General features: G+C 43.8%; 2 protein-coding genes across 6 annotated transcripts in view; one reads left to right on the top strand and one right to left on the bottom strand.

Annotated features, from left to right (window-relative positions):
* Positions 1–26,715, top strand: part of LOC120027752 (5'-AMP-activated protein kinase subunit gamma-1-like) — a 79,033-nt gene extending 52,318 nt beyond the window's left edge. Inside the window, exons 5-15 of one of the 4 annotated variants that reach the window (XR_005473340.1) lie at positions 6,825–6,906; positions 15,534–15,592; positions 17,406–17,451; positions 17,578–17,632; positions 21,163–21,289; positions 22,592–22,757; positions 22,835–22,872; positions 23,003–23,149; positions 23,563–23,784; positions 25,311–25,351; positions 26,144–26,715. Coding sequence is in view for 3 of the 4 variants with exons in the window: in XM_038972765.1 (XP_038828693.1) it covers positions 6,825–6,906; positions 15,534–15,592; positions 17,406–17,451; positions 17,578–17,632; positions 21,163–21,289; positions 22,592–22,757; positions 22,835–22,872; positions 23,003–23,149; positions 23,563–23,656; positions 25,311–25,486 (990 nt within the window). In the remaining variant the exon portion in view is untranslated. Of the gene's footprint in view, positions 1–6,824; positions 6,907–15,533; positions 15,593–17,405; positions 17,452–17,577; positions 17,633–21,162; positions 21,290–22,591; positions 22,758–22,834; positions 22,873–23,002; positions 23,150–23,562; positions 23,785–25,310 lie in introns of all 4 variants that reach the window. The other 3 variants (XM_038972766.1, XM_038972767.1, XM_038972765.1) reach the window with 3 other exon arrangements.
* Positions 3,288–4,650, bottom strand: LOC120027754 (complement C1q-like protein 3). 2 transcript variants are annotated; one of them, XM_038972769.1, is made up of 2 exons: positions 4,539–4,650; positions 3,288–4,506 (listed from the first exon to the last, which is right to left on the bottom strand). In XM_038972769.1, exons 1-2 carry the CDS (start codon positions 4,543–4,545, stop codon positions 3,827–3,829), a joined length of 687 nt encoding a protein of 228 aa, XP_038828697.1. In that variant the 5' UTR covers positions 4,546–4,650; the 3' UTR covers positions 3,288–3,826. The 2 variants fall into 2 exon arrangements, with proteins under 2 accessions (XP_038828697.1, XP_038828696.1); XM_038972768.1 differs by having other exon boundaries at positions 3,288–4,646.
* Positions 26,716–27,500: the final 785 nt, after the last annotated feature.

Below are 27,500 nucleotides of genomic sequence, written 5' to 3' on the forward strand. Positions count from 1 at the left end.
ATCGACTTCAATTGAGAGAAGGAATGGAGTTCACTCTCACGTGAATGCGCCAGTTCAATGCGTGGGCACATCATGGCAGTGATTACTCATTCCTGTCTCCTTCGAATCCCCTTCAAATTAGTCATCAGACTAAGTTCTGTTGACATCTAGTGGAAGCCGTAGGAAGTGAAAACCCATCCATATCTCTCTTTATATTCAATGAGAGCTTGGTTGAAAATATGGCACCCCCAGAAAAACTTCCAAACAGGAAGTGGAACTTCTCAGGTTTTTGCCTGCCATATGAGTTCTGTTATACTCACAGACATAATTCAAACAGTTTTAGAAACTTCAGAGTGTTTTCTATCCAATACTAATAATAATATGCATATATTAGCAACTGAGACTGAGGAGCTGGCCGTTTACAATGGGCACCTTTCATCCAAGCTACTCAATACTGCCCCTTCAGCCATAAGAAGTTAAATCTGGCATCTGATTTCATAGCTGAACCACTTACATTCCAGGGTTAGATTGAACAGATATGTAATGAAATTTCAAAGATCTGGAAATCAGCATTTGTCCTACCACTTTTAAAAGGGGGAGATCCCTTTTAAAAGTAATAATTATAGGCCAATCTCAAAGCTGTCACCCCTGGTGAAAAATTCTTGAAACCCTTGTAAGTGAACAGCTAAAAGTTTTTTAAACTCTATTTTATCAATGTACCAATCGGGCTTCAGGAAGAAGCATAGCACAATTACAGCAGCCGTGAAGGTTTTAAATGATATCACTGAAGCCCTTGACAAAAAACAGCACTGTCTCACTTTTTATTGATCTCTCTAAGGCTTTTGATACAGTTGATCATGCTATACTAAGGCAGAGATTGTTGAGTGTAGGTCTTTCGGAGCATGCAGTTGCATGGTTTGCTAACTATCTGTCTGTTAGAACTCAGTGCTCTCAATTTGATGGGCTTATGTCTGTTCAATTTTCTGTCCTGAATGGTGTGCCCCAAGGCTCTGTACTTGGTCCTCTCTTATTCACTATTTATATAAATAATTTAGACAAATGTCCAAAATGCACAATTTCATTTTTATGCTGATGATACTGTTATTTACTGTTGTGCCTCGTCTCTAACAAAAGCTTTCCAGAACTTGTAAACTGCTTTTTATACTGTTCAACATACCTTGTGTCAATTGAAGCTTATCCTCAATACTGACACAACTAAACTAATGGTGTTTTCTAATGCAAGAAATAGACCTCTGAACCTTTCACCTATTACTACCTGTCAGGGCAAGGAGATTGAGGTTGTAACCTCATATAAATATCTTGGAATTCTAATTGATGACTGCCTCTTTTTAAATAGCATATTCAACAACTTACAAAAAAAACATCACTGCTCTAGAGGAGATCTGCATGGAGGAATGGGCCAAAATACCAGCAACAGTGTGTGAAAAACCTTGTGAAGACTTACAGAAAACATTTGACCTCTGTCATTGCCAACAAAGGGTACATAACAAAGTATTGAGAAACTTTTGTTATTGACCAAATACTTATTTTCCACCATAATTTGCAAATAAATTCATTAAATTCTACAATGTGATTTTCTGGATTTTCTTTCCTCATTTAGTCTGTCATAGTTGAAGTGTACCTATGATGAAAATTACAGGCCTCTCTCATCTTTTTAAGTGGGAGAACTTGCACAATTGGTGGCTGACTAAATACTTTTTTGCCCCACTGTATGTACTCTGCGCCATCGTCTTGGAACACCTTACAAAATAATTTTAAACTGGAAGAACTTGTCCCGATTGGTGTTTTTAAATCACTGAAGGATCTTGAGGCTGATTCCCTGACCTGTCAATGTTTTTAATTTGCTGTTTTTGATTTTGTTATACTCTTGTGAATTCAATGGTTTTTACTAGATTACTTGTAGTTTTTCATGTCTGTACTTTTTGTATTGACTTGGTGCTGCCTATCTTGGCCAGGATGCTCTTGAAAAAGAGATTTTAAATCTCAATGAGCCCTTCCTGGTTAAATTAAATAAATAACATTGAAGGTTGTGCAATGTAACAGCAATATTTAGACTTATGGATGCCACCCATTAGATAAAATACGGAACCGTTCCGTATTTCACTGAAAGAATACAAGTTTTGTTTTCGAAATGATAGTTTACGGATTTGACCATGTTAATAATGACCTAAGGCTTGTATTTCTGTGTTATTATAATTAAGTCTATGATTTGATAGAGCAGTCTGACTGCACAGTGATAGGCAGCAGCAAGCTCGTAAGCATTCATTCAAACAGCCCTTTCGTGCATTTGCCAGCAGCTCTTCGCTGTGCTTCAAGCATTGCGCTGTTTATGACTTCAAGCCTATCGACTCCCGAGATTAGGCTGGCAATACTAAAGTACCTATTAGAACATCCAATAGTCAAACGTATATGAAATACAAATGGTATAGAGAAATAGTCCAATAACTACAACCTAAAACTTCTTACCTGGGAATATTGAAGACTCATGTTAAAAGGAACCACCAGCTTTCATATGTTCTGATCAAGGAACTTAATTAAACGTTAGCTTTTTTTTTATGGCACATATTGCACTTCTCCAACCCTTTGTTTTTGCATTATTTAAACAATTCAACAGGTTTCATTATTTATTTGAGACTAAATTGATTTTATTGATGTATTAAGTTAAAATAAGTGTTCATTCAGTATTGTTGTAATTTGTCATTACAATAAATACAATAAAAATAGCCCGATTTTTATTATTATTTTTTTTTAAATTTTATTTATATATATTTTTTAATTATTATTATTATTTTTTTTATAAATCGGTATCGGCTTTTTTGGTCCTCCAATAATCGGTATCGGCGTTAAAATCATAATCGGTCGACCTCTACTCTATACCATCTACTGCATCTTGCCTATGCCGTTCGACCATTGCTCATCCATATATGTATATGTACATATTCCTTTACGTGTGTGTGTGTGTATAAGGTAGTTGTTGTGAAACTGTTAGATTACTTGTTAGATATTACTGAATGGTCGGAACTAGAAGCACAAGCATTCCGCTGCACTCGCATTAACATCTGCTAACCATGTGCATGTGACCAATAAGATTTGATTTGGAATGCTCTTTTTTTTTCTTCTTGTATTTATTATTTTTAAGATTCTGTGCCCCTGAAATCACTTTCCACCCTGTTAGTTTGTAATTCTCTATTTAATAAAACCCCTTCTTGAATGTGGTGTCATTGTAGGAAGTGTCATTTATTCGGTGGTAAAACAATGGTGCAAAGCGAAATGAATATAAACACCCCTCACAAATTTAATAGAATCTTTAATATGTTGCTAGGTGAATCTTGCTCACTCAGAGATATGGCTCATTTATACTTCAAATCTCAACTGTGTTAGGATTATTCACAAACAGGTTGGGGAATATTTTTAAAAAATTTGCTCACTTAGCGGGAGTGATGGGGGCAGCTTCTTATCGCATGCGGTGTTCAATATCAGAATGACTGTCAGTCAAAACCTGTGAAGACCCTGAGCTCTGACGTCATGTATAGCATGTTACTGTACAGCCACTGCATTCCAATTTAGGTTCAGTGCCTAAATCTGCCATTTTCAACCCGGGTACGAGTGTAAAGGGTTTACCCCAATCACAACTACTACAGTAGACCATGACCTTTTAATCAGTCACAATGATACAATAAATATGTTTGTCAAATACACCCAGCCCAGTGTCAACAACATCAGTTCAAAGAGTGCAACTCTTTCATTTTACTTTCATACAGTTGTGATATAATTTCTGAAAACCCTTCTGTTGTTTACAGCCAAATGACCTGTAAACTTGTTAATATTAGTTGGTGAAGAGTAGAAACCCACTGAAGGTGTTGTAGTTCCCACCATCGTCGTAGACTCTCATGTTAGCTGAGAGCCGGGCGAAGACATTGTCTCCCACCTCCAGCTGCACTATGGCAGCATTGCTGGCGGAATCTTCACTTCTTCCTGACACACGGTCCCATGTGGACACGAGAAACTCCTCGTTCTTCATCAAACTCACGACAGCGTTGGCGTCTCCATTGTAGAACATGGTGTAGCGGAAGTAATATACTCCTTTGGCGATGGCTGTGAAGACCCCTGTAGAAGGGTTGTATCCACTGCCGAAGTTGGAGAAGACTCTTTTGTACTGCAAGGGTGTGTGAGTGGTGAAGGGTCCTATGTAACCAGAACCAGACGTTCTTAGAGCTGCGGTGAAGGCCACCTTTGGCTGACCAGCGGCTATGTCCTTCTTTAATGTTTTCAGTTCTTCTTCTTGAGCTTTGTTCATACTTTTCAGTTCGTCCACCTGGCTCTCGCCGACTTGTAGCCTGGTCTCCACAGCTCCTAGCTTCTGATCCATGGTTTTCAGTTTTTCCTTCAGCACAGCCAGCTCACTGATGAAGTTGCAGTTTTCAAGCTGACTGTTAGATAAACTGGTCCACTCACTTTGTGCCCCAGACAGTGTGAGGCACAAAGACAGCATTAGTAGGACAACAACTTTCATTCTGACAGCATTAGTAGGACAACAACTTTCATTCTTAACCTTTTTCTTGTCTTTTTGCATGCGTCGTTCTCTTATGTCAAGTGTTTAGCAGCTAGTTGAAGTATTCGGCAACTATGTGCAGTCAATGGGGGAGGATTTCTCTTATATAGGGAGGGTCTTTGGCATGTGGATGAGGAAAGTTAAGATAAGAGAGAGCGAGGTTGTCCCTCCCAATTACTGGAATATACTAGAATTCATTTTAAGCGGTCAGTCCTCGCCAGGTTTGCAAAAATATCAGAAGTTCCAGAATTTGCATTATTACATTTTTATCTATGAAAACTCTGAATTCATTTTATTTTTCAGTAGGACTTTATTAGGCTATTTATCTAAAAATAAATATATGTATGTCATGTTTTAACATGTGGATGAGGAACTTTGATATGAAAATAAGTTGTCCCTTAACCTTTTACCGCGGTGGCAGTGGTCCACACAGAGCGTTTCTTGGTAGTCTTAAACAAATGTACTTTGAGACAAAAGTATACACCTTACACACATTATGGGCTTAAATTGAAGAAGGTACCTGTACAATGTCTGATATAGAGTTTACACTTTATTATATACATCACAGAAGATGGAAATATAAAACAACGCCTAGTTTATTGAGTTGTACACTCAGGTGACTATTCAAAGATACTCAGCTGGTCAATATTCCCATCCAGTGATTTCCCTAGCATCTTGTTAACATGTGTTCTGAAAATGGAGCAGATATCTTATACCAATCTGACTGTATATGCTTCTATCCATAACAAGGTTTACACGTCTTTAATGTTTCAACCTCCCAAATGTCACATTGTGTAAAATCATTCTATTCATTCCTATAACTTATGAGACTGCATTTTTATGGCCAAAATGACCAGCGGATATGTCCTTCTTTAATGTCTTCAGTTATTCTTCTTCCGAGGGGGACCAGGTGCGTTTCGGAACGGGTACAACTTTTTGGACCCGGGAAGAACTCTATCCTGGAACCGGGGAAACTTCTTGTCGTGTGCGGTGTTCAATTTCAGAATGGCTGTCAGTCAAAACCTGTGAAGAGCCTGAGCTCTGATGTCATGTATAGCATGTTACTGTACAGCCACTGCATTCCAATTTAGGTTCAGTGCCTAATTCTGCCATTTTCAACCCGGGTACGAGTGTAAAGGGTTAACCCAAACCACAACTATTACAGTAGACCATGACCTTTTGATCATTGCACCAGTCACAATGATGCAATAAATATGTTTGTCAAATACACCCAGCCAAGTGTCAACATCACAGTTCAAAGAGCGCAACTAGACTTTATTTAATTTTACTTTCATACAGTTGAGAGAATTTCTGAAAACCCTTCTGTTGTTTAGAGCCAAATTAGCTGTGAACTTGTTAATAATAGTTGTAGCTCAAGGTAATGTGTCAGCCTATTAATAATGAAAATATAAAAAATGCCCTAATACTAAGCAATTGAAATACAAATTCACTATAATTATAGGCTAATTCTGGAAGCTGTCCTGCACAATCAATGAACCAACAGAGTCGCCTAGGCCTATATGTTCTCTCCCAGACTCATGGATAGAACGTTTGGAGCGTAGCATAAGGTAACCAGTCCATCCAGTATACATAATAGTACAATCCACACTCAAAGACGATTTACTAGAATTTGTTTAATTTTGGAGTATAGGTTAGACCAATTATGTACCAAAGACATCTTAAATCAGTTAATTTTTGCCTGCTTAATTTACGGTAGGCAATGTATTGCACAATTATTATTTTTAATTCAGAGTTTTTTTAGGCTTGGGCTCATACTGTATGCATAATCTGTGTATGGGTGTTTAGAATGAATCATCACCTTAAAGCGCTGTCCATTTCATTGTTAGGCTTTGAAACAACATCCACAATGACCATGCTTTCCACTGTTTCAACCTGTTGAATTTCTTTCTTCAAATTTATCAATCACAGTGAGGTGAGTTTTAAAAGCAAGATACTATTTTGATGAAGTGTTAGAATTTGTTTTGACGTTAGAGGGACAGTAGAGCCCGGAGTACCAGGCTATTAGCGACCTGATGGTCATTAACGAGTTGGGAACAAACAAGCGTGTCCAGAGTGCATAAGAGGAGATTACCGTGACTCAATGGTCATGTAGAATTTTACTGTTATGAAGACTCATGGGTGCTGGTGTGGGGGTAATACGGTCACCACAAGAGACCAAAGGTGGAGAACGCTGCTCTATTCCACCCACATGATAAAATACCTGTTTAGAAAGTCTTTGTAAATAAATTGTTTGTGTACTTCTCGCCTGTAGGTAAAGAAGGCTTTCTTTGCCTTGGTTGCCAACGGGGTGCGGGCAGCCCCGCTATGGGAGACGAAGAAGCAGAGCTTTGTCGGTAAGTGGGAAATGTCTCTGTTCTATCATCTCTCTCCTCCCAGCCTTAACCTTCCACTTCTCCACATTAGAGGTCGACTGATTATGATTTTTCAACGCCGATACCAATTATTCATGGACCAATAAAAAGCCGATACCGATTTAATTGGATGATTTTTATATATATTTGTAATAATGACAATTACATCAATACGGAATGAACAATGAACCGTCTTTATTTGAACCTAATATAAATAGTCTTTCGTCTCAAATAATGAAACATGTTCAATTTGGTTTAAATAATGCAAAAACAGTGTTGGAGAAGAAAGTAAAAGTGCAATATGTGCCATGTAAAAAAGCTATTTAAGTTCCTTGCTCAGAACATGAGAACATATGAAAGCTGGTGGTTCAATGTTCACAGTTAAGAAGTTGTAGTTATTATAGTAATTATGACACGTCAACTATTTCTCGCTACACCATTTGCATTTCATATACAGTTGAAGTCGGAAGTTTACACACACTTAGTTTGGAGTCATTAACTCGTTTTTCAACCACTCCACAAATTTCTTGTTAACAAACTATAGTTTTGGCAAGTCCGTTAAAACATCTACTTTGTACATGAAGTTATTTTTACAACAATTGTTTACAGACAGATTATTTGACTAATAATTCACTGAAGTCAGAAGTTTACATACACCTTAGCCAAATACATGTAAACTCAGTTTTTCACATTTTCTGACATTTAATCCTAGTAAAAATTCCCTGTCTCAGGTCAGTTAGGATCACCACTTTATTTTAAGAATGTGAAATGTCCGAATAATAGTAGAGAATTATTTATATCAGTATTTATTTATTTGATCACATTCCCAGTGGGTCAGAAGTTTACATTACACTCAATTAGTATTTGGTAGCATTGCCTTTAAATTGTTTAACTTGGGTCAAACGTTTCAGGTAGCCTTCCACAAGCTTCCAACAATAGGTTGGGTGAATTTTGACCCATTCCTCCTGACAGAGCTGGTGTAACTGAGGCAGGTTTGTAGGCCTCCTTGCTCGCACATGCTTATTCAGTTCTGCCCACAAATATCTATAGGTTTGAGGTCAAGGCTTTGTGATGGCCACTCCAATACATTGACATTGTTGTCCTTAAGCCATTTTGCCACAACTTTGGAAATATGCTTGGGGTCATTGTCCATTTGGAAGACCCATTTGCGACCAAGCTTTAACTTCCTGACTGATGTCTTGAGATGTTGCTTCAATATATACACATTTTTCTTTCTAATGAAGCCATCTATTTTGTGAAGTGCACCAGTCCCTCCTGCAGCAAAGCACCCCCACAACATGATCCTGACACCCCTGTGCTTCACGGTTGGGATGGTGTTCTTCGGCTTGTAAGCCTCCCCTTTTCCCTCCAAACATAACGATGGGCATTACGGCCAAACAATTCTATTTTCGTTTCATCAGACCAGAGGACATTTCTACAAAAAGTACGATATTTGTCCCCATGTGCAGTGGCAAACCATAGTCTGGCTTTTTTATGGCAGTTTTGGCGCAGTGGCTTCTTACTTGCTGAGCGGCCTTTCAGGTTATGTCGATATAGGACTCGTTTTACTGTGGATTTAGATATTTTTGTACCGGTTTCCTCCAGTGTCTACACAAGGTCCATTCTGGGATTGATTTGCACTTTTCGCACAAAAGTACGTTCATCTCTAGGAGACTGAACGCGTCTCCTTCCTGAGCGGTATGACGGCGTGGTCCCATGGTGTTTATACTTGCGTACTATTGTTTATATAGATGAACGTGGTACCTTCAGGCATTTGGAAATTGCTTCCAAGCATGAACCAGACTTGTGGAGGTGTAAAAATCTATTTTTCTGAGGTCTTGGCTGATTTCTTTTGATTTTCCCATGATGTCAAGCAAAGAGGCGCTGAGTTTAAAGGTAGGCCTTGAAATACATCCACAGGTATACCGCCAATTGATTCAAATGACGTCAATTAGCCTATCAGAAGCTTCTAAAGCCATGATGTCATTTTCTGAAATTTTCCAAGCTGTTTAAAGGCACAGTCAACTTAGTGTATGTAAACTTCTGACCCACTGGAATTGTGATAGTGAAATAATCTCTGAAAACAATTCTTGGAAAAATTACTTGTCATGGACAAAGATGTTCTAACCAACTTGCCAAAACTATAGTTTGTTCTCAAGAAATTTGTGGAGGGGTTGAATAATTCGTTTTTATGACTCCAACCTAAGTGTATGTAAACTTCCTACTTCAACTGTAGGTCTGTAGCAGTTTGGGTCTAGAGTGTCTCCCACTTTGAATAGGGGGATGATCGCAGCAGCTGTCCAATCTTTGAGAATCTCAGACGATACAAAAGAGATTAAACAGGCTAATAATAGGGGTTGCAACAATTTCGGCAGATCTTTCAGAACATCAGCTATCTGGATTTAGGTGAAGGAGAAATGGCGGAGGTACGTTTAACCTGTCTAGCCCCGGGGTTCCGCTAGCGTGGGGGGGGGGGGGGGGGTTCCGAAGCTCCAGCAGGCCACAAATGTGCATGTGTCAGCATATGGTCTCACAAGGGGTCTGAGGATCTCATCTCGGTACCTAATGGCAGTCAGGCTACCTCTGGCGAGCACATGGAGGGCTGTGCGGCCCCACAAAGAAATGCCACCCCACACCATGACTGACCCATCGCCAAACCGGTCATGCTGGAGGATGTTGCAGGCAGCAGAACGTTCTCCACGGCGTCTCCAGACTCTGTCACGTCTGTCACATGTGCTCAGTGTGAACCTGCTTTCATCTATGAAGAGCACAGGGCGCCAGTGGCGAATTTGCCAATCTTGGTGTTCTCTGGCAAATGCCAAACGTCCTGCACGGTGTTGGGCTGTAAGCACAACCCCCACCTGTGGACGTCGGGCCCTCATACCACCCTCGGAGTCTGTTTCTGACCGTTTGAGCAGACACATGCACATTTGTGGCCTGCTGGAGGTCATTTTGCAGGGCGCCGGCAGTGCACCTCCTTGCACAAAGGCGGAGGTAGCGGTCCTGCTGCTGGGTTGTTGCCCTCCTACGGCCTCCTCCACGTCTCCTGATGTACTGGCCTGTCTCCTGGTAGCGCCTCCATGCTCTGGACACTACGCTGACAGACACAGCAAATCTTTTTGCCACAGCTCGCATTGATGTGCCATCCTGGATGAACTGCACTACCTGAGCCACTTGTGTGGGTTGTAGACTCCGTCTCATGCTACCACTAGAGTGAGAGCACCGCCAGCATTCAAAAGTGACCAAAACATCAGCCAGGAAGCATAGGAACTGAGAAGTGGTCTGTGGTCACCACCTGCAGAATCACTCCTTTTTTTGGGGGTGTCTTGCTAATTGCCTATAATTTCCACCTTTTGTCTATTCCATTTGCACAACAGCATGTGAAATTTATTGTCAATCAGTGTTGCTTCCTAAGTGGACAGTTTGATTTCACAGAAGTGTGATTGACTTGGAGTTACATTGTGTTGTTTAAGTGTTCCCTTTATTTTTTTGAGCAGTGTATATACTTCTGTGTATTGATTTTAAGAAAGGCATTGATGTTTATGGTTAGGCACATTTGTGCTTTTTTTGCGAATGCGCTTTTGTTAAATCACCCCCGTTTGGCGTAGTTAAAGTATGCTGTGATTCGATGATAAATTAACAGGCACCGCATTGATTATATGCAACGCAGGACAAACTAGTTACCCTAGTAATATCAGCAATAATGTGTAGTTAACTAGTGATTTATGTGAAGATTGATTGTTTTTTACAAGATAAGTTTAATGCTAGTTAGCAACTTACCTTGGCTCATTGCAGCCATAAGTACCTTTTGACGCTGCACTCGCGTAACAGGTGGTCAGCCTGCCACGCAGTTTACTCATGGATTGCAATGTAATCGGCGTCCAAAAAGGCAGATTACCGATTGTTATGAAAACTTTAAATCGGCCCTGATTTTAATTGGTCGACCTCTACTCCACATCCTTAACCTTCTTTAAACAATGCATTGCTTCCCTTCTCTCCTTCATCCGGTCTGTCTTCGCTCCCCCTTGAAACCGGCCAGCGTAATGCAGACAGATATAATACTGTTCTCTCCTCGTATCTGGGCCAGGGTAATGCAGACAGATATAATACTGTTCTCTCCTCGTATCTGGGCCAGGGTAATGCAGACAGATATAATACTGTTCTCTCCTCGTATCTGGGCCAGGGTAATGCAGACAGATATAATACTGTTCTCTCCTCGTATCTGGGCCAGCGTAATGCAGACAGATATAATACTGTTCTCTCCTCGTATCTGGGCCAGGGTAATGCAGACAGATATAATACTGTTCTCGTATCTGGGCCAGCGTAATGCAGACAGATATAATACTGTTCTCTCCTTGTATCTGGGCCAGGGTAATGGAGACAGATATAATACTGATCTCTCCTCGTATCTGGGCCAGGGTAATGGAGACAGATATAATACTGTTCTCTCCTCTACTCTCCTCGTATCTGGGCCAGGGTAATGGAGACAGATATAATACTGTTCTCTCCTCTCCTCGTATCTGGGCCAGCGTAATGCAGACAGATATAATACTGATCTCTCCTCGTATCTGGGCCAGGGTAATGGAGACAGATATAATACTGTTCTCTCCTCGTATCTGGGCCAGGGTAATGGAGACAGATATAATACTGTTCTCTCCTCGTATCTGGGCCAGGGTAATGGAGACAGATATAATACTGTTCTCTCCTCGTATCTGGGCCAGGGTAATGGAGACAGATATAATACTGATCTCTCCTCGTATCTGGGCCAGCGTAATGCAGACAGATATAATACTGTTCTCTCCTTGTATCTGGGCCAGGGTAATGGAGACAGATATAATACTGTTCTCTCCTCGTATCTGGGCCAGGGTAATGGAGACAGATATAATACTGTTCTCTCCTCTACTCTCCTCGTATCTGGGCCAGGGTAATGCAGACAGATATAATACTGTTCTCTCCTCGTATCTGGGCCAGGGTAATGGAGACAGATATAATACTGATCTCTCCTCGTATCTGGGCCAGCGTAATGCAGACAGATATAATACTGTTCTCTCCTTGTATCTGGGCCAGGGTAATGGAGACAGATATAATACTGTTCTCTCCTCGTATCTGGGCCAGGGTAATGGAGACAGATATAATACTGTTCTCTCCTCTACTCTCCTCGTATCTGGGCCAGCGTAATGCAGACAGATATAATACTGTTCTCTCGTCGTCTCTGAGAACAGAAATACAGACACAATAGTCTATTTTTACTGTAATTGCTCTGTTTTTCAACAACTGGTTGAACAATATAGCAATGTGCCCATCTATGGTTAGGGGACACGCATCTTGTGTTGCAGCCGGGACAGCTACACAAAATTATGTGAGTGTAGAGCCTGACGTCTCCCTGCAACCTTCCACGCATCAGAAATCAAGCCCACCTGTCCGATAGAGCAAGATGCACAGATGGGCTATACTGAGAATCAAGCCCTTCCACTACACTGTTCCTTCTCACCTCTAGGCGATACTGATGTCAATGAGGAGTGAGTGTGTGCGTGTCTCTGTGTGAAATAGTGTCACAGAAATAGGCCCTGGTCTCGTATCTCCCAAGTGTCTCTTCTGTTCTACCTGTACCCACCTCCCCGCTGTTCCTTCTGTTCTACCTGTACCCACCTCCCCGCTGCTCCTTCTGTTCTACCTGTACCCACCTACCTCCCCGCTGCTCCTTCTGTTCTACCTGTACCCACCTACCTCCCCGCTGCTCCTTCTGTTCTACCTGTACCCACCTTCCTCCCCGCTGCTCCTTCTGTTCTACCTGTACCCACCTACCTCCCCGCTGCTCCTTCTGTTCTACCTGTACCCACCTACCTCCCCGCTGCTCCTTCTGTTCTACCTGTACCCACCTTCCTCCCCGCTGCTCCTTCTGTTCTACCTGTACCCACCTACCTCCCCGCTGCTCCTTCTGTTCTACCTGTACCCACCTACCTCCCCGCTGCTCCTTCTGTTCTACCTGTACCCACCTACCTCCCCGCTGCTCCTTCTGTTCTACCTGTACCCACCTACCTCCCCGCTGCTCCTTCTGTTCTACCTGTACCCACCTACCTCCCCGCTGCTCCTTCTGTTCTACCTGTACCCACCTCCCCGCTGCTCCTTCTGTTCTACCTGTACCCACCTCCCCGCTGCTCCTTCTGTTCTACCTGTACCCACCTCCCCGCTGCTCCTTCTGTTCTACCTGTACCCACCTACCTCCCCGCTGCTCCTTCTGTTCTACCTGTACCCACCTTCCTCCCCGCTGCTCCTTCTGTTCTACCTGTACCCACCTACCTCCCCGCTGCTCCTTCTGTTCTACCTGTACCCACCTACCTCCCCGCTGCTCCTTCTGTTCTACCTGTACCCACCTACCTCCCCGCTGCTCCTTCTGTTCTACCTGTACCCACCTACCTCCCCGCTGCTCCTTCTGTTCTACCTGTACCCACCTACCTCCCCGCTGCTCCTTCTGTTCTACCTGTACCCACCTACCTCCCCGCTGCTCCTTCTGTTCTACCTGTACCCACCTTCCTCCCCGCTGCTCCTTCTGTTCTACCTGTACCCACCTACCTCCCCGCTGCTCCTTCTGTTCTACCTGTACCCACCTACCTCCCCGCTGCTCCTTCTGTTCTACCTGTACCCACCTACCTCCCCGCTGCTCCTTCTGTTCTACCTGTACCCACCTTCCTCCCCGCTGCTCCTTCTGTTCTACCTGTACCCACCTACCTCCCCGCTGCTCCTTCTGTTCTACCTGTACCCACCTACCTCCCCGCTGCTCCTTCTGTTCTACCTGTACCCACCTTCCTCCCCGCTGCTCCTTCTGTTCTACCTGTACCCACCTACCTCCCGCTGCTCCTTCTGTTCTACCTGTACCCACCTTCCTCCCCGCTGCTCCTTCTGTTCTACCTGTACCCACCTACCTCCCCGCTGCTCCTTCTGTTCTACCTGTACCCACCTACCTCCCCGCTGCTCCTTCTGTTCTACCTGTACCCACCTACCTCCCCGCTGCTCCTTCTGTTCTACCTGTACCCACCTTCCTCCCCGCTGCTCCTTCTGTTCTACCTGTACCCACCTTCCTCCCCGCTGCTCCTTCTGTTCTACCTTCCTCCCCGCTGCTCCTTCTGTTCTACCTGTACCCACCTTCCTCCCCGCTGCTCCTTCTGTTCTACCTGTACCCACCTACCTCCCCGCTGCTCCTTCTGTTCTACCTGTACCCACCTACCTCCCCGCTGCTCCTTCTGTTCTACCTGTACCCACCTACCTCCCCGCTGCTCCTTCTGTTCTACCTGTACCCACCTTCCTCCCCGCTGCTCCTTCTGTTCTACCTGTACCCACCTACCTCCCCGCTGCTCCTTCTGTTCTACCTGTACCCACCTACTTCCCCGCTGCTCCTTCTGTTCTACCTGTACCCACCTTCCTCCCCGCTGCTCCTTCTGTTCTACCTGTACCCACCTTCCTCCCCGCTGCTCCTTCTGTTCTACCTGTACCCACCTTCCTCCCCGCTGCTCCTTCTGTTCTACCTGTACCCACCTACCTCCCCGCTGCTCCTTCTGTTCTACCTGTACCCACCTACCTCCCCGCTGCTCCTTCTGTTCTACCTGTACCCACCTACCTCCCCGCTGCTCCTTCTGTTCTACCTGTACCCACCTTCCTCCCCGCTGCTCCTTCTGTTCTACCTGTACCCACCTTCCTCCCCGCTGCTCCTTCTGTTCTACCTGTACCCACCTACCTCCCCGCTGCTCCTTCTGTTCTACCTGTACCCACCTTCCTCCCCGCTGCTCCTTCTGTTCTACCTGTACCCACCTACCTCCCCGCTGCTCCTTCTGTTCTACCTGTACCCACCTTCCTCCCCGCTGCTCCTTCTGTTCTACCTGTACCCACCTACCTCCCCGCTGCTCCTTCTGTTCTACCTGTACCCACCTACCTCCCCGCTGCTCCTTCTGTTCTACCTGTACCCACCTACCTCCCCGCTGCTCCTTCTGTTCTACCTGTACCCACCTACCTCCCCGCTGCTCCTTCTGTTCTACCTGTACCCACCTACCTCCCCGCTGCTCCTTCTGTTCTACCTGTACCCACCTACCTCCCCGCTGCTCCTTCTGTTCTACCTGTACCCACCTACCTCCCCGCTGCTCCTTCTGTTCTACCTGTACCCACCTACCTCCCCGCTGCTCCTTCTGTTCTACCTGTACCCACCTTCCTCCCCGCTGCTCCTTCTGTTCTACCTGTACCCACCTTCCTCCCCGCTGCTCCTTCTGTTCTACCTGTACCCACCTTCCTCCCCGCTGCTCCTTCTGTTCTACCTTCCTCCCCGCTGCTCCTTCTGTTCTACCTGTACCCACCTACCTCCCCGCTGCTCCTTCTGTTCTACCTTCCTCCCCGCTGCTCCTTCTGTTCTACCTGTACCCACCTTCCTCCCCGCTGCTCCTTCTGTTCTACCTTCCTCCCCGCTGCTCCTTCTGTTCTACCTGTACCCACCTCCACGCTGCTCCTATCTTATTTTTTTAGTACTATCCTCAGTACCAGTGTGTGTATGTGCTAGGTCAAATCCAACACCTATGCAATGTAAATAATAACTCAACAAGGCCTTTCTCTCTGTCTCTCTCTAGGAATGTTAACCATCACAGACTTCATCAACATCCTCCACAGATACTACAAGTCTCCCATGGTACGTGTCCTCTCATCAAACAGACACAAATGAGTCCTGGGTTGTGTTCATTGGGGCTTGCATTAGAAAAAAAGATTTAGCGACGGTAAACTAAAGGTGCATGATAGAACGATACTTGTATTTTGCAACCTTAGTCGCTCTTCCTTTAGTTTGGACTGACTATGATGAGTGGGCTAGCCAAAAACCTTGAATTTTTTATCCAACACTCACTCCTGGATCAGTAATTTAATGATTGATGTAGCTGCTGTTTACAGGAAACTGGAAAAGGTCTCAGATGTTTGCTATTGTATTATCAGGGGGGTCCTTTCTGGGGCATACATCTACATTGTAATTTTTTTTAGCAGCGGTGGTGCTTACTGTGTATAGGGGAAACACTGCAACCACTCTACAGGGAAAAAAGGTCCTTCAACACACATGACCTAGGAAATGGCACGTCCCCAGTCCTTCACACACATGACCTAGGAAATGGCACGTCCCCAGTCCTTCACACACATGACCTAGGAAATGGCACGTCCTTCAACACACATGACCTAGGAAATGGCACGTCCTTCAACACACATGACCTAGGAAATGGCACGTCCTTCAACACACATGACCTAGGAAATGGCACGTCCTTCAACACACATGACCTAGGAAATGGCACGTCCTTCAACACACATGACCTAGGAAATGGCACGTCCTTCAACACACATGACCTAGGAAATGGCACGTCCTTCAACACACATGACCTAGGAAATGGCACGTCCTTCAACACACATGACCTAGGAAATGGCACGTCCTTCAACACACATGACCTAGGAAATGGCACGTCCTTCAACACACATGACCTAGGAAATGGCACGTCCTTCAACACACATGACCTAGGAAATGGCACGTCCTTCAACACACATGACCTAGGAAATGGCACGTCCTTCCACACACATGACCTAGGAAATGGCACGTCCTTCCACACACATGACCTAGGAAATGGCACGTCCTTCCACACACATGACCTAGGAAATGGCACGTCCTTCCACACACATGACCTAGGAAATGGCACGTCCTTCCACACACATGACCTAGGAAATGGCACGTCCTTCCACACACATGACCTAGGAAATGGCACGTCCTTCCACACACATGACCTAGGAAATGGCACGTCCTTCCACACACATGACCTAGGAAATGGCACGTCCTTCAACACACATGACATAGGAAATGGCACGTCCTTCAACACACATGACATAGGAAATGGCACGTCCTTCAACACACATGACCTAGGAAATGGCACGTCCTTCAACACACATGACCTAGGAAATGGCACGTCCTTCAACACACATGACCTAGGAAATGGCACGTCCTTCACACACATGACCTAGGAAATGGCACGTCCCCAGTCCTTCACACACATGACCTAGGAAATGGCACGTCCCAGCTTTTCATGATAATACGCTCAATGTAGCTGTGGGTGCTGTAGAAATTGCCTTTTTTTGTTTTCGTAATGAAATCGAGGACCTGCTACTCTGTCCTTTCCTCGTGGTTATTTATTAGCAGCGGTTCTCATAACTGTCTTATGTCGGAGAGGGCTGACGTGGACCTGATTGAGACCCTCTAGGGAACCAGTTTGATTTTTCATGATGCCAGCGCTTACATGTAGTTTTTCTTCTCCAGAGAGAATTGCTGTGATTTTATATATTTTTCTGTTTCATGAAGTTGCTATTTCTATCACTCTTCTTTTTACAAAATAAAACGCTACAAATGTAATGTCTGCCACGTTCAAATCATGGAATGAATGTTAAATATCACTAATTATTCAATGTTCTGTCTATTTTAGGTACAAATATATGAGCTGGAGGAGCATAAAATTGAAACGTGGAGAGGTATGGGAACTTTCCAGCTATTTTACAGCAACTTTCCCATTTCAAAACCAACATTTTTATCAGTTGTTCAACAAATAATAAAGACATTTATTTTGTAGTTTGATGTTTATTTTTAAATTTTTTAAGAGCTCTACCTACAAGAAACCTTTAAGCCGTTAGTGAACATATCACCTGATGCAAGGTAAGCCTGTTGTACATGACACCTGCATTTCCTATTTGCCTTTATTTTATGTAGTTTAAATAGCAGTTATGATTGGAGGAAATGAAACTGCAGATCCATGAATAGGATAGTAATGATCCATTCATGATTGACTTAGTGTGCGACCCATTCAGAGCTCTTTGCTCATTATTACATAGAGGAGCTTCCTTTGGGTTTAATCAGTCTGTTTATATGAACAATCTATAATCATCTCATAGTTGATTGAGAATTAAAATGTTAAATCTAATTTTCCCAATTTTCTTTTTTTTCTTTTCCCCCCACATATAAATACAATTATATGGTCATAAACACAGTAAATAAGTCTCACTCCACTTCAATTTATAGGTAGAGTAATTTACTGTCAATACACTCTCCCAGGTGGAGTTTTATATTTGTCGTCCATTCCCTACAAAGGTCTGGTACTTTCCCCTTGTATTTCTGCACCTTTTTCCATGTTTCGATTGGGAGCATAGTTTATTTTCCTCACTCTGAATAATTCAAGGTCCATTTTGTGAAAAGATGTGGGCCAGACTCTTTAAAAAATATATAAATACTTTGCTTAAAATACTACTCAACTTCTCCATCTTCCCAGGTTAATCAACTGAAGCCTCTGGTTTGGTTATGGGCATTTTCTGGCTCCTTTTGGGAGAACGCCAGCATCATTTAATTGCTTAGTGACTGATTCAGCTGTCTTCATGACCAGGTCTTACTGACTGACTTCAGCTGTCCATTGCCAGGTTTTCTGATGTACTCTAGTGTATTTGTTTTAAGGGAGAGAGAGACTGACTGACTGTTGGCCATCCCTGATAGTCCCTTGTTTCTGATGACGTCCTGTATGGTTTCTGGTTTAACACGCATGGATGCTTTGTGTGTGCACATCTGGTCAATTTGCTTCAGCCCTTTACTAAATCAAGATTATGCTCACTTTATTGGTCAGTTGCCAGCCAAAATGTGATCTTTGCTTTTAACCCAAACCCTCTGAAAGACACATACATAGTGTCTTGCAAAAGTTTTCATTCCCCTTGGTGTTTTTCCTATTTTGTTGCATTACAACCTGTCATTTTAAATTGATTTCTATTTGGATTTCATGTAATAGACATACACAAAATAGTCAATTGTGAGGGGAAAAAAATAAATGACTTGTTTCAAAAAATGCTAACAAATAAAAAACAAAAGTGGTGCGTGCATATGTATTCACCCTCTTTGCTATGAACCCCCTAAATAAGATCTGGGGCAACCAATTACCTTCAGAAGTCACATAATTAGTTTGATTGCACACAGGTGGACTAAGTGTCACATGATCTGTCACATGATCTCAGTATATATACATCTGTTCTCAAAGGACCCAGAGTCTGCAACACCACTAAGCAAGGGGCACCATGAAGACCAAGGAGCTCTCCAAACAGGTCAGGGACAAAGTTGTGGAGAAGTACAGATCAGGGTTGGGTTATAAAAAAGATGCAAAACTTTGAACATCCCACAGAGCACCATTAAATCCATTATTAAAAAATGGAGAGTATGGCACCACAACAAACCTGCCAAGAGAGGACCGCCCACCAAAACTCAGACCAGGCAAGAGAGGCAACAAAGAGACCAAAGATTACCCTGAAGGAGCTGCAAAGCTCCACAGTGGAGATTGGATTATCTGTCCATTGGCCCACTTTAAGCCAGACTCCACAGAGCTGGGCTTTACAGAAGAGTGGCCAGAAAAAAAACATTGCTTAAAGAAAAAAATAAGCAAACACATTTGGTGTTCGCCAATAAGGCATGTGGGAGACTCCCCAAACATATGGAAGAAGGTACTCTGGTCAGATGAGACTAAAATGTAGCTTTTTGGCCATCAAGGAAAACGCTATGTCTGGCAGAAACCCAACACCTCACATCACCCTGAGAACACCATCCCCACAGTGAAGCGTGGTGGCAGCTTCATGCTGTGGGGATGTTTTTCCATCGGCAGGGACTGGGAAACTGGTCAGAAATGAAGGAAAGATGCATGGCGCTAAATACAGGGAAATTCTTGAGGGAAACCTGTTTGTCTTCCAGAGATTTGAGACTGGGATGGAGGTTCATTTTCCAGCAGGACAATGACCCCCAAAAAATCAATTGAGGCAACAAAATAGGAAAATGCCAAGGGGGGTGAATACTTTCGCAAGCCACTACACACACATTTTGAAGAGGTGCAGGCGGCTGCCACATTGGGCATTCAAGGCATCTAGGATATGATACCAGCAAGCCTCCGGTTGCCAGCTCACTTTTCCCATCAGATGTGGGATTCTAACTGGCAACCCTTTGGTTGCTGGCTCAACTCTCTAACCACTAGGCGCCCTGCCACCTCAATCAGGTCACCTTAATGTTTTATGGCACCTCTGTTAGGTACTGTAGCATTTCACTCTCCTAGCAGAAAAAAATGGTGTTGTGAAACGGGGGTGAGTTTTGAAAGCCTCGTAGCCAACGCAGTACTTTACTCTACAACCTGGACCCATTTAGAACAGCGCAGCAAAGTGCTTAATTTGACTAATATGTTTAATATGAAGACTGGCGGTCAAACATCGGTTTTAGAGTTGTTACTCTCGCATGGCTGTCTGCCAGGGTTGTTCGGAGAAATAATGTGCTATGTTAGCTATGAGGCTTTCTGAAAACTCACCATAATTTAGTTATGGTCAGACCCTCAGGATATACACTCAGTGTACCAAACATTAACAACATCTTCCTAATATTGAGTTGCGCACCCTTTGGCACTCAGAACAGCCTCAATTCTTCGGGGCATGAACTACATGGTGTCAAGTGTTCCACAGGGATGCTCATCCATGTTGACTCATACTTCCCACAGTTGTCAAGTTGGCTGGATGTCCTTCTTTCTTTGATACACGGGAGAAAATGTTGAGCGTGAAAATCCCTGCAGCGTTGCAGTTCTTGACACACTCAAACCGTGTGCCTGGCACCTACTACTATACCCCATTCAAAGGAACTTAAATATTTTCTTTCCCATTCACCCTCTGAATGGCACACATACAATCCGTCTCAAGGCTAAAAAATAATTTGACACTTTCTCCTCCCCTTCATCTACACTGATTTGAAGTGGATTTAACAGGTGACATACATAAGGGATCATAGCTTTCACCTGGAGTCACCTGACCAGTCTGTCATGGAAAGAGCTGTTCTTAATGTTTTGTATACTCGGGGTAAATCTATGCTTTTTCTCTCAACTATTCACTATCACTTCAATTCAATAGAAGAGCTCTCTTGCAGCACACTCACTGTTATTGTTCTATGCTCTTAACATCAAACAGATTGACTAAGTAGGATGAATGACTGCACTTAAAGGTAACTTGGACTTTGAACCTGTTCTTTTGGAGAAGACTCCACCATGACATGTGCTGTTTTAAAGATGGAGACTATTGATTGATGAAGAGTCAATGTATCAACACCCTCTGTCTCCAGTGCTTTATTGGCAACAACAAGTTGTCTGTTATTTTAACTTGATCTTCTATCTTACCCCCCCCCTCTTTCAGTATATTTGACGCGGTATACTCGCTCATCAAGAACAAGATCCATCGGCTGCCCGTCATCGACCCAGTCAGCGGAAACGCACTTTATATCCTCACACACAAGAGAATCCTCAAGTTCCTCCAGCTCTTTGTAAGTAGGCCTAGCACTGGATTGATGAAGCACGGGCTCTCTTATGTAAACAAACAGTGGATTGGAATGTAAGAGCATGCTGCCCCCTGTTGGATCTCCATGGAATTAAAGATTACATTTTTACATTTTAGTCATTTTGCAGACGCTCTTATCCGGAGCGACTTACATGATCAATTAGGGTTAAGTGCCTTGCTCAAGGGCACATCGACAGATGTTACACCTAGACTGCTCTGGGATTCAAACCAGTGACCTTTCGATTACTGGCCCAACGCTCGCAACCGCTAGGCTACCTGCCGCCCCATCTAACGAAAGGGAAATTAAAGAGGAAACATAAAGGCAGAGTGATGAAAGGATGGCGACAGAGCCTAGAGAGCTGTCCTGATTCAGTAGAAGATTAGTTTAATCTATCTGATCGTCTGGGATGACCTCCTCACCAGTCTAGAGGAGAGAATATGGTGACTATACATTGTAGTTCACCCATTTCAAATCCATTCATTCAGGAGATGAATTTGAGAGTTGGAGTCCAATGAGGATTCCTTGAATTCCTGTGAACTGTATTCCGTTTTGTTAGATTTCCTGAATTGACCGTGTTAACAGGGTAGTACTGTAGCAGTCTGCCGGCTAGAGAAACGGTATTGTCTAAATATAAGGTGTCTGACGTGTAGAAGTGAGAGTGAAATGTAAACCACCTCTGCATAATGAAATAGACAGCAGGAAAGACGCTTGGAAACATGAACCCACTTGACCAAAGGACATCCGTCTGTCCTGGGCTAGACGAAATGATAGACCATAGGTGACTGCACACAGACAGATACAGACCGAGTGCAGAAACAGACGGACAGAGAGAATATGAGACAGATTGGAAAAAAGATAGACATTCATTAGTTATATGAGAAGGACAGACAAACCTGACAGACCGACATGGACAATATCAAATGGAACACGTACACTGCTAGAAAGACCGAGCTGACATTACATTAGACGGTCAAATGGAGATGAAACCAGTTTAGTTGATACTCAAATGTCCTCATTAGGGCTCGCAACAAACTTTTGCAACATTTCTGAACAGAAAACAAAAGTGAGTGTTTCTCATTGGCCATGTCCAGGTACTGCTGCCTGGTTTCAGTCTGTTTTCTAACGTTCCCCCCCCCAAAAAAATCTCTTCTGAACATATGTCTGTTTTATTTCTTTACTTACCTACACACACACCTTTTTTTTGCACTATTGGTTAGAGCCTGTAAGTAAGCATTTCACTGTTGTATTTGGCGCATGTGACAAATAAACTTTAATTTGATATCCCAGGTGTGTGAGATGCCAAAGCCTGCCTTTATGAAGCAGACCCTGGAGGAGCTGACCATCGGCACCTACCACAACATCGCCTTCATCCACCCCAACACACCCATCATCAAGGCCCTGAACATCTTCGTGGTCCGGAGGGTGTCCGCACTGCCAGTGGTGGACGAGTCGGGTATGTGTGTGCGTCAGACGGTGTGTATTATTTTTGTGAAGTTGAATTCTGAATTTCTTTGGTTTTGCTCTTTTCAGGGAAAGTCGTGGATATTTATTCCAAGTTTGATGTCATTGTAAGTAATCCCTTTAGTTAACACTTCCTTTTAGGAATATTACTAATTTGTTGTTAATGAATATTCCTCATAAGTGTACGGTGAACATTCAGAGATGGACCAACTAGTTGTTTGTCTTTGCTGTGTGTAGAACCTTGCTGCTGAGAAGACCTACAACAACCTGGACATCACGGTGACCCAGGCTCTGAGGCATCGCTCGCAGTACTTCGAGGGCGTGATGAAGTGCAACCGGCTCGAGACACTGGAGACTATCGTGGACAGAATAGTCAAAGCAGAGGTGAGATTGACACACATCTGACCTGAACCCTCTCCTGTCAGTCTGACATGGTAGCTAATAACATCTTTTTCTCTCCCATTTCCATTAAATCCTCCTCCTCTTCCCCGCTCCTCTTCCCCGCTCTTCTTCTTCCCCACTCCTCCTCCACTTCTTCCCCGCTCCACTTCTTCCCCGCTCCTCCTCCACTTCTTCCCCGCTCCTCTTCCCCGCTCCTCTTCCCCGCTCCTCTTCCCCGCTCCTCTTCCCCGCTCCTCTTCCCCGCTCCTCTTCCCCGCTCCTCTTCCCCGCTCCTCTTCCCCGCTCCTCTTCCCCGCTCCTCTTCCCCGCTCCTCTTCCCCGCTCCTCCTCCACTTCTTCGCCGCTCCTCCTCCACTTCTTCCCCGCTCCTCCCCTTTCTCCCCTCTCGTCTCCAGGTCCACAGGCTGGTGGTGGTGGGCGACAACGGACACATCGTGGGCATCGTTTCCCTCTCGGACATCCTGCAGGCCCTGGTGCTCACCCCTGCAGGTATAAACGCCCAGCGTTCCTCCTAACCCCCCCCTCCCCCACCACCCCACTCCACCCTGTTCTGTCTCCACCCCCCACAATGGGGCTGGCTCCCATCACCTCTCATCCCCAACAATAGACACCAAAAGGTAGGCCACTGTAAACCGGCATGGTATGGCTTGGGCTAGTCTGGGTCAGACCTGGGTCAAATACATATACTGTATGTTTGAATGCTTTAATATACTTGAGCTGCACTTGATTTGATATGCTAGGAACAAATGGAACCTTTGGAAAAGTCCCAAAATGCCCTATCCAAATCGAGTGCACCTCAAATACTCTGTGTATTTGAAAGTATGTGACTGATATATTTAACCCAGGTCTTGTCTGGGTTGACCGAGGCTCTTAATTAACTTGCTGTGACTGGGGTTTCCTTCTGGGGTATTGAAGCATGCTGGATGAAGATACTGACAAGGGGACCACTCTGTGCATGGAATACACAGGGTTTGCTTGCTTCAACATAAGCAAGCTTGTGTGTTTTTAGTATTGTTTGTGGCTAAGGCTGTGTCTGTTTCTGTTGTATTCAAATACATGTTCTAGCAAGAGTGACAATGTTCCTTCAGTGTGTGTGTGCGCCACGTCATGAAGGCTAATAATGATGAATGAGTAGCAGGCCCCTCTATTTATCCTGACACTCCATGTGTTCATGCCCCACCCTCTCCTCTCTCTCTTATCTCCTCCCTGATGGATTGCTTCTCTACTACTTCCCCGCTCATCATTCCTCTTTCTCTCCTCCATTCCTCCCGTTCCCTCCTCCATTCCTCCCGTTCCCTCCTCCATTCCTCCCGTTCCCTCCTCCATTCCTCCCGTTCCCTCCTCCATTCCTCCCGTTCCCTCCTCCATTCCTCCCGTTCCCTCCTCCATTCCTCCCGTTCCCTCCTCCATTCCTCCCGTTCCCTCTTTCTCTCTTTCTCTCTTTCTCTCTTTCTCTCTTTCTCTCGTTCTCCTTTCTCTCGTTCTCTCGTTCTCTCTTTCTCCGTTCTCTCTTTCTCTCTTTCTCCGTTTCCTCTTTCTCCGTTTCTGTCCCCCATCCCTCTCTCCTCCATCCATCAGAGAGGCTCTCTCATTTCAACATGTCAACACATTTCCCCCTGCGATAACCATCCAGCATTGGTTTAAATAGTAATTTTCTTTAAAATACTTCAGCTTTGCTTGATTGAGCTTGCCTGGCGCTTGAGGAAGTGTGGTGAATGTTAACACACACAGTCTTAAAACAGAAATGCAAAAACCTTACATTTCTGAGGATAAGACTTTTTTTTATATAAGAACACACACAGAGATTCCACCAACAAACCAACAGGTGGCCTCCTGAGCAGCAGCAATAATTGAATCACAAATATTCTTACTTGATTAGACACGATGAGAGATCACAGCCATTTACGGACAAATAGATTTTGCCTCATGCTTAATTTAGGTTATCTTATCTAATCAGGAAACCCAATACTTAAGTTAGAATGGGTATGCAGCTAATTACACTTAATGTACAAAAACAAAACAAAAATAGATTTCCACTGCTAACTGGTCATTTCCACATCTCTGAATGCAGCTGCATGAACATGGACAAGAGCCTCAGACGCTTCCATACTAACCCAACTGTTCTCGCTATTTCTCTCTCCAGGCATCGGCAGGAAGAGCAGCCAAGCACAATCAAAAGCAGAGGTAGATACAGAGGCACCACCAGAAACATTGGTAGAGACAGAGGCACCACCAGAAACATTGGTAGAGACAGAGGCACCACCAGAAACATTGGTAGAGACAGAACTAGAGGTAGTGGGGGCTGGAATTCGAAGTTGAGACTGAGATGGAGAACGCTGAAGCCGTGGCAAAGACTGAGGCAGTAGTGAAGGTAGAGACTGAAGCTGGACCAAAGGAAGCTGAGGGAAAAGCGGAGTATGTGCTGTGTGTGACTGACCTGCCGTGACACGGGACAGTTGACTCGGAAGACTGATGGAAGTTGAACCCCCAGAATGATGCAGCATTGTCTGGGCTGAGAAAAGGGTTGGATCGGACTGGTGGGATGGGTGGTACAGTCAGTGACCCTCTGGGTAACCAGGGCCCTGATGGGTAATTTGCTGTGATAGGGGAGACGTGGTCACATAGATGACTGACTCGGACTGACCAACCTGGGATCATTTTACTAGAGGGTCTGGGGAGGCGGTGGTGCCTCCTCTTCTCCCCCCTCAAGATTGTGCATCATCACTCCCCTCTACTTTTACCGCCTGGATGTTCCAGAAATAACCCCCTAGGCCCTCATTTAGACTTGACATGAGTGGAAAGGTATTAGCAACATGGCTAGTATTCCAGCTAGCCTATCAGAAGCCCTCGAGGTGGTTTGAGTTATTATAAGCTTCTTTTTAGTTGCAGGTTATTTCTTTTCCATTTTAATCATAATCGTGTCTGCTTTCCTTCAGGGAAAGAGTATTGAGTTGTTTTTTTCTTTATTTGCACAAGGTTTTGTGAATGGAAACAAGGGATGTCGGTGGCTCTCCGAAAACTACACCAATCCCCCTGCTACTTATGATGTCCCTGTGACAGTGGGCGGAGCTTGCTGTCCTGTCTTTAACGTCATTGGTGCCTTTCGAGAGAGATTTTTTTAAAGTATTTTTGAAAGAGAGCGGACTTTGTTGTTCAATGCAATTCAAGAAGCAGCAGCTGCCTATATACAATATATCCAATATGTATGTATACTCCAATTACTTGGAGGCATGCAAGATATATCTTGTACTCTGTATCGATCATACTGGAAATATAGAGAAACCTTTTGTACTGAGGAAACTAAGTGCCAGAGAAAGGACAGTTCTATTTTCTCTTTAGTCAATATTGTAAGATTATGTTATTTTTGTAATATTTACTGATTCTTTTCTTGTCATTCAGATTGTGAAGTTATATTGTTGATAGTCTCAGATGAGTGGTTTATCTATTGAAAATGAACAGATGTGTCATGAGTGCGACATAATACATGTTTCTGTTATTTAATTTCTTTTGCTGTTTAAAAAAGTAATAAAACATACTACTGAAATCTTTTTGTCTTGTGTTTGAGTGTGGTATTTTTAATTGAAGTATACTGACACCACCTAGTGGCACAATTGTGCAAATGACACATTGAACAAGGCTACACATTTAGCAATTAGGTTTAAGTGCCTTGCTCAAGGGCACATCGTTTTACCTGTTCGGCTCAGGGATTTGAACCAGAAACCTTTTGGTTACTGGCCTAATGCGCTTAACCGCTAGGCTACCTGCCGCAAACCAAGAGAAGATCCAGATCATCAGAGCCCAGTTGCTATAAAAAAAATTCTGGATCAGAATTATCTGGATTCTGTAATCCTATTTTTTGCAATCCAGGATCAGATCCATTTAGCTGTTTTTTTAAAACTTCATTTTCAACCCAAAAAATCTGGAATATTCTGATCTAGATACCACAGTATCAAATTTCAAAGAACCTGTATTTGTGTTTTAAACGGGTCTACACCTTGCCATCTACTGGACAGGTTATGCTACTACTGCTACACTGAGGGAAACAGGCTTTTTTTAGAATCCGAGAGGGAAATTCATACAATCTCAACATGTAGGCTCAGAATTCCAGAACAGTCCCTTTAAAAGTCAGAAAGTTGAATAAACTTAATTTCAAATTACTTTACCTGTTGTCTGCTGATTTTGTCCCCATGTCGGAGGTGATCTTTGACAAAATATTCACAGGAAAGCATTCTCGACCTGACCTTCAGTTGAGGGTCTTATTTTTTCGCACACAAAAAACACAGCAAAACCGAACCACAGACCGAATATTGTCCAATGCGATCAACTGGCATAT

The sequence above is a fragment of the Salvelinus namaycush genome, chromosome 33 (genome assembly GCF_016432855.1).
Source record: "Salvelinus namaycush isolate Seneca chromosome 33, SaNama_1.0, whole genome shotgun sequence".
In the NCBI taxonomy this organism is placed as follows: domain Eukaryota; kingdom Metazoa; phylum Chordata; class Actinopteri; order Salmoniformes; family Salmonidae; genus Salvelinus; species Salvelinus namaycush.

Bases quoted from the DNA above. Each gene is read 5' to 3' on its own strand.
- LOC120027754 (XM_038972768.1), bottom strand. From the start codon at position 4,573: ATGCAAAAAGACAAGAAAAAGGTTAAGAATGAAAGTTGTTGTCCTACT.